The sequence below is a fragment of the Gopherus evgoodei genome, chromosome 1 (assembly GCF_007399415.2).
Source record: "Gopherus evgoodei ecotype Sinaloan lineage chromosome 1, rGopEvg1_v1.p, whole genome shotgun sequence".
In the NCBI taxonomy this organism is placed as follows: domain Eukaryota; kingdom Metazoa; phylum Chordata; order Testudines; family Testudinidae; genus Gopherus; species Gopherus evgoodei.
Window position 1 is genome coordinate 174988188 of NC_044322.1, and position 12584 is coordinate 175000771.

Here is a 12584-nt window from a genome sequence, read left to right on the forward strand (position 1 = left end):
TCTCAGAGCCAAGAGGGTCAGACCCAAGACAAAGAACTCACACCCAAAACTTCCCTCCACCCAGATTTGAAAAAGTCTTGTTTCCTGATTGGTCCTCTGGTCAGGTGTTTGGTTCCCTGTGTTAACCCTTTACAGGTAAAAGAACATTAACCCTTAGCTATCTGTTTATGACAGCATGCTCTAGTGGTCACAGATCTCTCTGCCCTTTTTCCCCACCAAACCTGATCCCTTCTGCCTGGTGTCCTCCTGCCTGTCTCTCCAATTCCTAGCTCTTCATCTAAGTCTCCTCCATGTCATTTTCCTTTCCCAGTCCTAATCACTTTCCGCAGGCAATTCCAGGCTCCCCATCTGAGTCACAGTTTTCCCTCCAACGTGGTTCCCAGGCCCAGTCTCCCTCAACTGGGTCCTCAGCCAAGAACTCTCTAGGCACCTTGCACAATAAATCCTATTATCCCACTCACCCAGGATCCTTATCAATCTTAGTGTCCACTCACATCCCATTAGCTCTTCCAGCACCCTGGTGCCCGTTTTCCTCTGCTGCCAGTCCCATTTTCCATGCCCAGCCAGTCCCAGTCCCCCATCCTCTCCTAGTTTTCATTCCCAGTGCCCTCCTCCCCACCAGCTCGCAGCCCCATTCTCCTTGTTGCAATCTACTTCCTCTGACACTGTTAATGCAGCTTTTGCTCTCTGCCTTCTAGTCAGTTTGCTTCCTCTTACGCAGGGGGAGCACTGAGAGCACAAGAAATAAAGTCTTCCTCCTCTTAGGTCCTGTTCCCAGGACCAAAGAGGCCACTGGCAGCAGGAAATAGTATTTGCTTGGAAACTCCAGTTCAGATTCTGTGTCCTTGGGCTGAAGTATGATCAGCAGAAACAGACTGAAAATTTAGCTGCCAAACTCAACAAATCTCTACTGAACATGTGTGGACTGAGATTTTCAGATGTTTATAACTAGACCAAATTTGGGCATTTCTTCATGGGGACAGCAAAATCCACATTCCTGATACAAAGGCAACATGTCTACACATTTCCAGGATTTGCCCCAAAGCAAAGAGGCACTAGAATTTCTTAACAAAAAGTTTGTACAATATATTTTTTAGCATGGGAAAAACAATACATTTTCCCAAATCTTGTTTTCAGAATGGCTGAAGAAAACCTGAAACTTTGCCCCCTAAAAAAGTCAGCCTGAGCCAGACACTCATTTAAAATTTTAGAACTGTTAGAATTTGGCAGTTTTAAGCAACTGAAAATAGGTTCTTAGAGTGGATTATGTTAGACAATCTTAACTACAATTGGTGATAACAACTCCACCTATAATCCAGATAAATATAATAGTTTCTATGAAAAATAATCTGATTTTTCAGGGTCAGATAAAACAGTTGTTTCTGGCTTTGCACTTCAACACAGTACAACACTTAAGCACATGTTTCGCTTAAGTTAGGGGGAATCTGAAGTGCCTTACTGAATTGCAGCCAAAATGCTGAATTACCATGAGTAGCTATATTGACAAGAAAGTCTGATTCTCCACTCTTTCACACAAATTTTATGCTAGTGTAGCTTAATTCAAATTAATGGAATTACAATGATATAAAAAGGATGCAATATAGTGTGGCGGGTGGGGTGGTGGAGGGGGGAAGCCAAGGGATGAAACCATGGCTCCACGTAAATCAGTAGGATTTTTGCCATTGACTTCAGTGAGGCCAGGATTTCACACAAAGTGGTTTCTGGATCAGAGCTTAAGATTCCTCGTTGTACTAGATCTTTCAGTTTATAGAGAGGGATGTCTTTCTATAAATGCAGGTAAGTCAGTCCTGGGAGTTACACATATGCATTTTGGGAAAAGGATAACCTCTTGGATGAGAGATCAGCCATGCAAGATCATTTTCTAAAAGACCATATTTGATATGATATACAACAGTCGATTTACCAATTATCTTCTAAAGTGAAAGCTTTCAGGAATAATTTTAAACTGGTAAAAAAAAGTCATTTACTGGTTTTTAAATATGTGAAAACATTCCTTTACATTGGTGAAGATGCTCAGTTTTTCTTTAGCAGATACACTGATTTTGGCCAATCTTTCTTCAAATATAAGGTACATTTTAAATCTTTTTTTAAAAATTAAAAAATACAGAATGAAAACAAAGGAAAACATTTCAAAATATTGTATAAATTTGTTCAATAACTCGATATTGTGTCACAAGATCACACCGTACTGAAGAATTGCACAATTTCACAACAGTAATTTTACTTTTTGAAAAGAGTTCTTAACACAAAGCTCTAGTTTCTGCCTTACTCTGGAATTGCATTGCTTTCTAGGATTATTAGATATGTAATAGGATTATGAGTTCCACTTCTTTAGTTTCTGATACCATGATCAGATCCATATGGGTGAACCTTTACATCCATGTGCATCCTCAGCATGAATGAATCTCTATGCACAAAGAAAGGTCTGCCGACATGGATCTGACTGCATGATCTGGCCAACTTTTTTTAAGTATACCAACTGTGCAATAAACAGTTCATATAAGTCATAACTATGTTAACTGTTCTTTGTTAAAGTTCAAGATATAGAACTCTGAACTTGTCTTTCATGGCCGACATATGCTATGGAAATAAGGGTTGGAAATGGCAGCATTCTTTTTTCAAAAAGCAGGCACAGGGCCTGTAAGTGGTCATCACCTTGGGATATAATGGCGAAGGACCTATTATGTGGCTAGAGGCATTTTGGTAGAGAGGAAAAAAGAAAGTAAAATAGATAAACTAGGGAAATTTACAAAGCTTAACTGAGATAAGGATGAATACTTTAAAACAATCCTATATTGTTAAAGCATAAAATTATTTAATATGCATAAAGTTTAGTATTAAATACAGCAAAAGTAGCTAATGAAGTGGAATATTTGATAAAACAAATCATATATAAACACATTTTAAAAGGAACTACATGCAGAGGGGCAGATATGGGATCAAACAGGACAAACATAAGAACCCATTGCACCCACAATGACATATAAAAGTCTATACACATGTTTCTTAGGTAAACAAACTATAACTGAGATAAAATCATGAACACAGAAGAACTGCCAATCATTGTCAGTTTGTGTTTGTTATGAGACATATGGTTTCCATGTTGATAAAAAAGCCACTTGTGAGAATTTTTCTTGCACAGACTGATCAATTACTTCCATTATGATATTAATCGGAAATGTATACTTTAGAAGAGCTCCAGAAAGTCTAATTTTTATGCAGGTCTTCATTTATTTATCCCTTAAAATAATATTCCCAGGGAAAAGAAGAGAACATGCTGCTTGTCTTATTAATAATACCAAAACATGCACAACAGACTTATGGCTACAAAGAAAGAAAAACTAGCAGCATTTTGCTGCCATGATTGGCTTCCATTTTCACCTTTAGTGGCTTTGCAGCATCTATCTGCTTTGATGAAGATAGTTATAGAAAATGAGGAATATAAGAAAAAAATTAGAGAAAAAAGTGGAAAGGTTGTAAAATATGTGAGATAAAGTAAAAATTAAAAGAAAAAAGCAAGAGTGAGAAAGAAAAAGAGAAAAAAATTAATGCAATATTTACAAAGTGTCAAAGACAGTCACTCTAAAACAGTCTCTAACATTAAAAACAAACTATGTTGAAAATATAGACAAAAGTTGTACTTTTTGAAGTGAAAAATGAGTTCCTTTGAAGTTGCAGGAATGACAAAACTGGATACCAAAATGTTTAATCCACATAAGAAGTAGCATCTCTATGTAGCAACATGTTTCCCCACAATGGCCCAATAATCTTTGTCAACATGACTCTGGAGTAAACACTTTCATGGGCATGAGGGATATTCACTCTCCTTGCTTCAGGACCTAATCCAGCATAATACTTATGGACATTCTTGGTTTTAAGCACAGGAGCAGTCTCATTAAGCAAACTTAAGTGTTTTGTTGAATTGGGTCCTCAATCTATCGTCTCTATACTGAGCAAGAGCTTAGTGAACATTGGGGGTGAAGGGGACTGAAACCTTTCACGTCAGTATGACCCCTTTTATTCACTTCCACAAAAAGTCAAATAAGCTCATCTTTGTTTGGAAGAATGTGGAAAGAGAAAGGATTATACATGCTCAAGTAAAGATGAATTTACCTGAGTACTTATGGTGCAGTGTTTGACAAACATCCTAAATCAGGAAACAGTCACCTGATTCAGGAAATCAAACACCCAGCATGAATTACAAACAGTGGATACTTGAAGTAATTGTGAAGAGCAACCCATAAGCTAAAATATTTTCACTTACATTAATTGTTGAACAATTGTGAAAAATGAACAAATTCATAAAAATGCAGTGTCTGTTCATGGCTCATTCATGCTCACAAAGCAAAACTAGGTTTGCTAAATAAATTGTTGTGCAAATTCACCCAGTTCTTATGTTCACACTGCCACAAGAGTGCCACTTTCCGTGAGTGGTGTTTGTAATATTGTTTACTTGGAATTTGAACAAGACTGTTGAACTCATTTCAAACAGGCCACTGAATTAATATCAGAGGCTACAGCCTTCTAGATGAGTGGGAAAATGTTCCATGTCCAATTACCCATCTTCTGAGACTGTTAGTCATCACAAATGCCACTTTCAATGACCATTTCAGTGTAATGTGTGGAGCATTATGTGTACAGCTCTCATTGGTATTTATGGCTGTGGCAGAGCTAATTTCAGTATATCATGTTGAATATTTACTTTTCTGGCATGTAATCTATACCCTCAATTATGTAACTTTGTCTGGTAATACAAAATGTTTATGTATTTGAATTTACACAACTGCACATTAAGATTTCTGAGAAAACATGATGAAACAGCAATTAATATAGGGTTATGGATATTGACCAAAATAAGAAAGGTAGGTGGATTTATCGAAAACAATTCAAATGAAGAAAATCTGGTCTAGAGACAGCAATATCACTGGAGACATTCAATTCAACTGACTTAAAAATGTGAATTTTCAAGACCGGTAACTGTGAAAGTAAGAAGAAACCACAAGAATCAAATATAATCCGAACCATACTGTTTACGTTCCTTATTATAATTATTATTGTCATTATTTCAATGATAGTAGCACCTACAGGCTACAACCAAGATGGGGCCTCATTATGCAAGGGACTGGACAAACACATAGTAGGAGATAGTCCCTGTTGTGAAGAGCTTGCAGTCTAAATGGACAAAAAAAAACAAAGGGTGGGAGATAGGAAGTACCCTCCTGCTTTGCATATGTAGAACAGAGGCACAGGAAGTATAAATAACTTGCCCGAGGTCACACAGGAAATCTGTGAAGGAGCTAGGGCTTGAACCTGCATCAACTATTATCAATACACTTTAAACTTTGCTTACAACATTCATAACTTTGCTCTTATGTGTATATGATTTTTATAGAAACAACGAACATTCTTCAAATATTTACACAATCAAAAACCTATTTCCATGAGAATTCTTGTAGTAATGAGTTGAAAAAACATAATGTGATAAAACCAACCAGTTACTGAGAATGTGTACAGATGTTCATGAGACTGGGTCTGCAGTAGTTTATTTTACACAGCATACTTTTTTCCCAATAATCATAACTATCAGACCTTTCCAAAATCTACATTTTTCTTTATGAAATATAAAAGAAATCAACCTGAAAAGAATCAGGTAGTTTTTTTCTTGAGACTCGTGGAAGTTACTGAGCTAAAATTTTAATACCTAAGAAAATCTTTGACCAGCTTAATTGATTTCTGACAGCTTTTTTCATATAAATCTTTCAGACATACATTTACATCAGAAATATTCTTTAAAATGTCATCTCTAATTCGATACAGTAGTGGACTTTTAAAATTGTAAAGCAACATGCTAGCAATTATATTTAATATGACAGCTAACTTTTTTGAATGAAAGTATTGTATACTTAAATGGTGGTTAAGCATTTCAATGTTCCGCTAAGCCTAAAAAGCCTATTTTTATTCAGATTATGAGAACTTTTAAAAATTGCCCCATTTACAAGCAAAAAATGTGAAATCTATTATGCAATTTTTGTTGAAGTGGAAGCTTTGTGCAATTTGAGTAGGGACGGGCCCTCTATTAGTGGTAAGAGTCTGTGGCAGCAGTCATGCCTAGTAGTAGGGGAACACAAGCCCTCCCACTGCACAAGATTCTGACCAAGGGGCCTCTTGGGCACTGTAAGGAAACCACCTACTACCTGAAGTCCAGCTAACACACTTTTCTGGATCTCGTACTCCTTCTCTGTCCTTCCTGGCTTCATGCTGCAGTCATCCTTCTGGGATACTGTCCTGGTGTAACCCCTCCATAGCAGCAAGTGTAGGTCTGTTTCTCTCTGCCTGCCACCTTGCTGTGCTGAACAGACTCCCAGTGCTGGGGTTTCCAAGTCTAAGGCTTGCATTCTCCCACTCCACGGAAAAAAATCTGTATTCTGATGTTTATTCCCTGGCCAATGGGCTACTTAGAAGGCATAGGGTTGTAAGGCTAAATAGCATTTCATAATCCAGGGATCGGTGTCTTTCATGGAATGTAGCCAGTGGCGGGATATGTGTCACTTATCAAGAGGATTGAGGTTTCTCAGTAGGTAATATCGCAATGCTTCTATGGCCCACTTCACCATCAAGGTCTCTTTCTTTATAGTCGAATAGGTCTTCTCTCTGTGAAATAGTTTCTAGCTGATGTATACGATTGGCTACTCTTCCTCACCCAAATTTCAGGACTGAACTACCACCGACCCCATGTCTGAAGCATTTGTGTGGAGTATGAACCATCATGTGAAGTTAGGGTGGCAGAGGGCTGGTTCTTTGCTTAGATTAGAATTTTTTCAAGGTCCTGAAGGCTGTATCACAGACTTTGGACCAGACAACCCTCTTGAGGCTAGAGTTCTTCACTAAGTGAATGAGGGGAGCCATTTGTATGATAAAGCTGTGTATGAGTCATCTATAGAAGCCAGCCAGACCCCAAAATCCTCTAACCTGTTTCTTTGTTATTAGAATAGAGCAATTGATCAAGGCCTTAGACCTTTCTAATCAGAGGTATAAGTTTGCCCCTTCTAACGGAGTATCCCAGGTACATTACTTCATGAAACCTCAACCAGCTCTTGGCTGGATTTGCCATGAGGCCATCTTTCTCAAGGGCCTATAGGGCTGCCGATATTCACTTGAGGTGTTTCCCCTATTCGTAACTGTAGTGACTATATTGTCTATATCAGCTCCCATGTGCTGGCCTCATGGTTGCAGGACTATGTCCATCAGACATTGGAAGGTGGCCATTGCCTTGTGAAGGCCAAAGGGAATGGTCTTAAAATAGTACAGCAGTCTGGCCAAAAGGACTTGCAAAGGCCATTTTCTCTTGAGATCCCTTTGTTGTGGGAGAAGAGGAGGATCTATCAGTAGCCCTTGGTCAGATCCAACATCAAGATATACTTTGTGTCCCCAAATCGCTCCAACAACTCCGCAATTTGATGCATGGGTTATGCATCAAATGTGAATACCATGCTCACTTTTCTAAAGTTGATATAAAACAGATTTGTCCCATCTGCCTTGAGCACCAACAGAATGGGGCTTTGCCACCTGCTTTGAGATTCTTCTATCATCTAGAGGTGCAACATCACTGGCCGCTCCTGATATCCCGCATCTTCCTGGGTAGGGGGTCATTGGTTCTGATGGATCTTTCAGCTGGGCTCCATAGTGATTTGGTGATAAATCAGCCAGGTTTGTCCAGTTTGTGACAAGAACACATAAAAGAAATATCAGACCACCTATCTGAACCCATTGGGCCAGAGCCCTTCCCCCAAGGGAATTGTGTCTGAGACCTGCAGTAAGAGACTCTAGATTGCGGGTGGGGGGTGGGAAGGGTTTATGAATAAGCTTGTGCAGCCTCACCATGCCTTCAGAAGATTTATGGGATAAATCTGTATCTCTTTCTTTTCTGGGTTGCCAAATCTCATAATCCACTGCTCCTATCCGGCATATCATCTCAAAGAGCCGTTGCCAACTAGCCATTAATTTGACTCTCAGCTGGACAACAACAGCAGTACCCTGTCACTGGGAAAGAATTCACATGAGCAGGTGCCCCTGTTGCAGGCTTGCTCTTGATACTCTTGGGCCTTTATGTGTTTTTCCTTTGCTAAAGCCTTTCGAGTCTTCAGCTTTTCTCATAGCTGGAGCATGTATTGTACTTACCTAGAGCCTCTGGGATCTTTCTTCTCCATGTTTCCAGGGATCCCCTGAGGTTGTCTCCTATATAAACACTTGACAGGTGAGACCCTGGTTGATGCCTGGGGAGCCTTGGTTTCTGCAAACAGGAGGGGCCATAACAAACAATCCCAGTGGCAAGAGTCTTCAGCCATTAACTTTCTCAGGATTGCCTTCAGGGTCCCACTGAAGCATTTGAGTTGCTCATCCGTTGGTGGGTGGTAAATTGATATTCTCTGAGACTTGATTTTCAGTAGCTAACATAGCTAGATAACATAGATTAATTAGTTGTGAAATTAAGTTCATCTCCTAGTCTGCAATTATTTCATTTGGGATCTCCACCCACACAAAAACCTTTGTGAGTTCTGTTGCTATGGTTGCTATATAGGTCATTCAAAGTGGAATGGCCTGGTGATGTGTGTCATATCAACATGTGTTGGTGCCCATTCATGCTCTGCTCTAAACAGTCCTATCAAATCCATGCCAATCCTTTCAAAGGGGATGTCTACTATCATTACCAGGAGGGCCCTTGGAGTGTTCATGGGTCCTGTGAACTGACATTTTGGACAGGGCATGAAGTAATCTCTTACTTCTTTCTAGATGCCTGTCCAATAGAACTGGTAGATAATTCTCTCCAGTGTTTTCTCCCTCCACTGGTAACCGGTGCACAAAACCAAATGCACAAGCCAAAGTTGTTCCCTCTGAAAGGGACAAGGTACTGGAAGTTGGGCCCAAACCTTGGCCTTGGCATTGTGTAGAATCCAGTACAGTTGTTTATCTCTCAACTCAATATATGGCCATTGTTTTAGTTTATGTCAGTTGTTTACATCTCTATCGACAGCTGTTCATATGTCCGGGACAAGGTTGGGTCTCCCTTCTGTTCCTCTATTAAATCTCTGTTTTGGGTCAGCCATTCCCTATGCAAGTGGTCTTGAGTTAGCTGGTCCCGCTGGTCCCTCAGGGATCCCCTCTCCTGGATCTTCTTGCACTCCTGCAAGACCAGTTCCATGATCCAGCTTTCTCTGACATTGGAAGTACAGTCACCGCCCCCACCCGTCAAATCATTCTCCTGCAGTTGCATTCACAGCCCCAGACCACTGTGCATGTCTCTGTGTATACAGTGAAGGAAAACAGTGGCAGTTAACATCCCAATGACCTCAGCCAGCTTTTCCCTTATTAGTGTCTGTCTGTATCTTGAATCTATTAAGCCTATCACTTCAGACCCATAGTCCCTCAGTGGGCTACTATCTTGGCTGGTAGCGTTGAAAATGACTATGCTGCTCACACTTGAAACAACTGCCTGCCCGCAGGGCCACTGTCTTTCCCCACTACATTGGAGATGCCACCTTAGCTTCCATACTCCCTGGCTAGCTCTTGGGTGCCATAAGGAAGGCATCTGCTATCTGAGGTCCAGTAACATCATTCCTTGGGTCTCTTCATACTGCTCTGTCCCTCCTTGGCATGTGTCATGGCCTGCGGTTGTTCCTTGCAACACGGCTCATGACTGGGGAGTCCTCGCTTCATGCATAAATCCCTCCCCTTGGAATTACTTTCCTGGTATAATCCCTCTGTAGCAGTGAGTGCAGGTCTGCCTATCTATGCCTGCCACCATGCTGTGCTGAAGAGACTCCTTTTTAAGCTCCTCCTCCACCTGATGCATGCTCAGCAGGCCTGTCAGGGTGGGGGCTTCCTGGATCTAGAGTTGTTCCTGTTCCCCTGTCTCTCCACTGCAGGGTTTATCCACTCCATCCCAGGCACAGAATATAATTTTTCAATTGTTGAGAGCTTTTCCTGTCTTTAGTGATGTGTAGTTCTTCTGGCTCCATAAGTATCTGGATGCCTATATTTAAAAAAGTGACTAGAGATACAGAGTACTGAATTTTCAGAGTTCTGTGTGAGACACCAAAAAGGGTGGGGGTTTAGCATTTTCTGAAAATCAAGGCTCTTTACAAATGTCTCAAGTCAGAAACCCAAAACGGTGCACTTAAAATCATTAGCAACTTTTGACAACCTAGAGTCTGAGTATTCTTTATCTTGTTTAGTTAATGTTCAGATTTAAAGGTCCTCCACTTATGAGCACCAGTGAGGAGTTAGTACGCTATTATGGTTTGTTATCACACACTTGGTTCACCTCAAAGAGGAAATTAGTAACCCTGAATGCGAAGTTCTTATTAGATAATGCTGTGTTTCCATTATTAAGATTAAATATCATTGTGATCACATTACTATGCATTTTTTCTCTATGGACTTACCTGGAGTTTGATTATGCCATGCTCACTCAACGTGAGTAATATTTTATCCTGTAAATATCCCCATTGCAATCAATGGAATGACGTAGTAAAATATTACTCAATGTGAATAAGAATGATGAAATCTGGCTCACAGAAATCAATGATACTACTCACCAAATAAAGTGCTACTGTATGTGATTAAAGTAGGCAGAATTGTGATCTTCCTGACAGACAAACCTCAAGATGTTTGGTGATTTGGTGTGATTAAACAACTAAACAAGTGGCCTGTCAGAACCTTTGGGGTCTATGCAGGGGCGGCTCCAAGTACCAGCGCAGCAAGCCACGAGGTCCGCCAGTCCCGCGGCTTCAGCAGTAATTCAGCGGCAGGTACTCCACCGAAAGCCGCCTGACGGCCATGCTTCCATTGGCAAAATACATAGAGCCGCCCCTGGGTCTATGTGCAGGAAATCTGCTAATACTAGCACTATGTGTGATATTTCAACATTTCTGCTTTTAGACTTGGACGAACAGAAGTAAAGATGCACAGAAATGAAAATAACAAAGAAAACTTTTTCATAGATCAAAAAATGTTAATTTCAGTTTCAGGTGGCTTTTCACTTTATTGAAACTAGTCACTCCACTCCTCATCTAACTTTCTCACTGTACAGGGATAGTGAAGATATGAGTATATTTTCATTATTTCTCTATTGTTTTCCATTACTGTAATCTTCACATAATTTAACATTGTCATGAGCCACAATATGGAAAGAATTTAATTCTGTTGGTAAGGATGTGCAGGCCTTTTTTGACATTTCTTTCAAATGCCCTACTTTCTCTGGCTGTGAGTGTGGCAATAGTAATAGTGTGAGGTTGTTTGTAAATTTGTCTCTCCTCTAGAGTCACATCAAGTGCTGTTCTGTCAAAGTCTGTTAATGATTTCTAGCCCCCCCTTATAATACCACTAGAGTTTCCTCAGGGAATACACTGAGAGCTTGCCATTTCAGTGAGAACAATATGTAAATCCTTTGTGCAACTAGATAATATTCTTATTCAACATATTTTTAGTATTCCTTTGTAGGATTCCCTTAAATGCAAAACATGGCATGTTTGCTATGGCTATTATATCACTGTTTTGAGGGGGTTGTTAACTTAAATATATTTCTTGTTGCCACTTTGGATAAGCATTTCTCTAAGAATACAATATTGATTGGATTCTTAGCTGTGGATTGTATGTATACTCATAGCATAATTCAGGTATGAATTCACCTAGCTCTTTCAGGTCTCACTGTCCTCTAGACCAGTGGTTCCCAAACTTGTTCCGCCGCTTGTGCAGGGAAAGCCCCTGGCAGGCCAGGCCGGTTTGTTTACCTTCTGCGTTCACAGGTTCAGCCGATCGCAGCTCCCACTGGCCACGGATTGCTGTTCCAGGCCAATGGGAGCTGCTGGAAGAGGCACGGGCCTAGGCACGTACTGGCTGCCGCTTCCAGCAGCTCTCATTGGCCTGCAATTGTGAACCGCGGCCAGTGGGAGCCGTGATTGGCCGAACATGCAGACGCAGAAGGTAAACAACCCGACCTGGCCCGCCAGGGGCTTTCCCTGCACAAGTGGCGGAACAAGTTTGGGAGCCACTGCTCTAGACTATTCTGCTCCCCTTCAGCTCTCTTCTGATTGTGGTTGACAAAAGAAGCTTCTGATTGGAAATGCACCAATGTTGCTATTTCTAGCTCTCTACTTCTCCTGTGGACTACAGATTTGTTTAGGATTATGCTTTGCATCCTTTGTATGTGTGTGCCATGTTCTCTGAAAGATTCTCAGGGACCTGGTGCAAGTTTTTAGAGTAACTAGTTTTTTCCTAGCCTTCTGACTTTGGGATCAACTCATCTCTCAAATTACTGATAATTGGTTTTTGGTAATTTGGTAAAGCTGTGGAGTTTGTTCTGACTTGTATTAGATGCACCAATATGGATGGCTGCTTACAGATTTACTGTTTCAGACAGCATTGATACCTTCAATGCTTCCTTTAGGATGACTTGTCTTTTGTTCTTTCTTCTAGGTATGACTGAAGACAAATGAGTAAAGGCTGAAAAGGCTTTCATGGATGCACTGGAGGATCTTTCTACCTTGGAAATATCACCCAAGGGT

General features: G+C 40.5%; 1 protein-coding gene across 2 annotated transcripts in view; it reads right to left on the reverse strand.

Moving 5' to 3' along the window:
- NCAM2 (neural cell adhesion molecule 2) overlaps positions 1-12584 on the reverse strand; it is a 582026-nt gene that overhangs the window by 50506 nt on the left and 518936 nt on the right. Inside the window, exon 16 of one of the 2 annotated variants that reach the window (XM_030579747.1) lies at positions 3142-3426. The exons of the other annotated variant lie outside the window; for it this stretch is intronic. Within the exon in view, the coding sequence (XP_030435607.1) occupies positions 3311-3426 (116 nt within the window). The 3' untranslated portion in view covers positions 3142-3310. Of the gene's footprint in view, positions 1-3141; positions 3427-12584 lie in introns of those variants that run through there. 2 annotated transcript variants of the gene reach the window in all.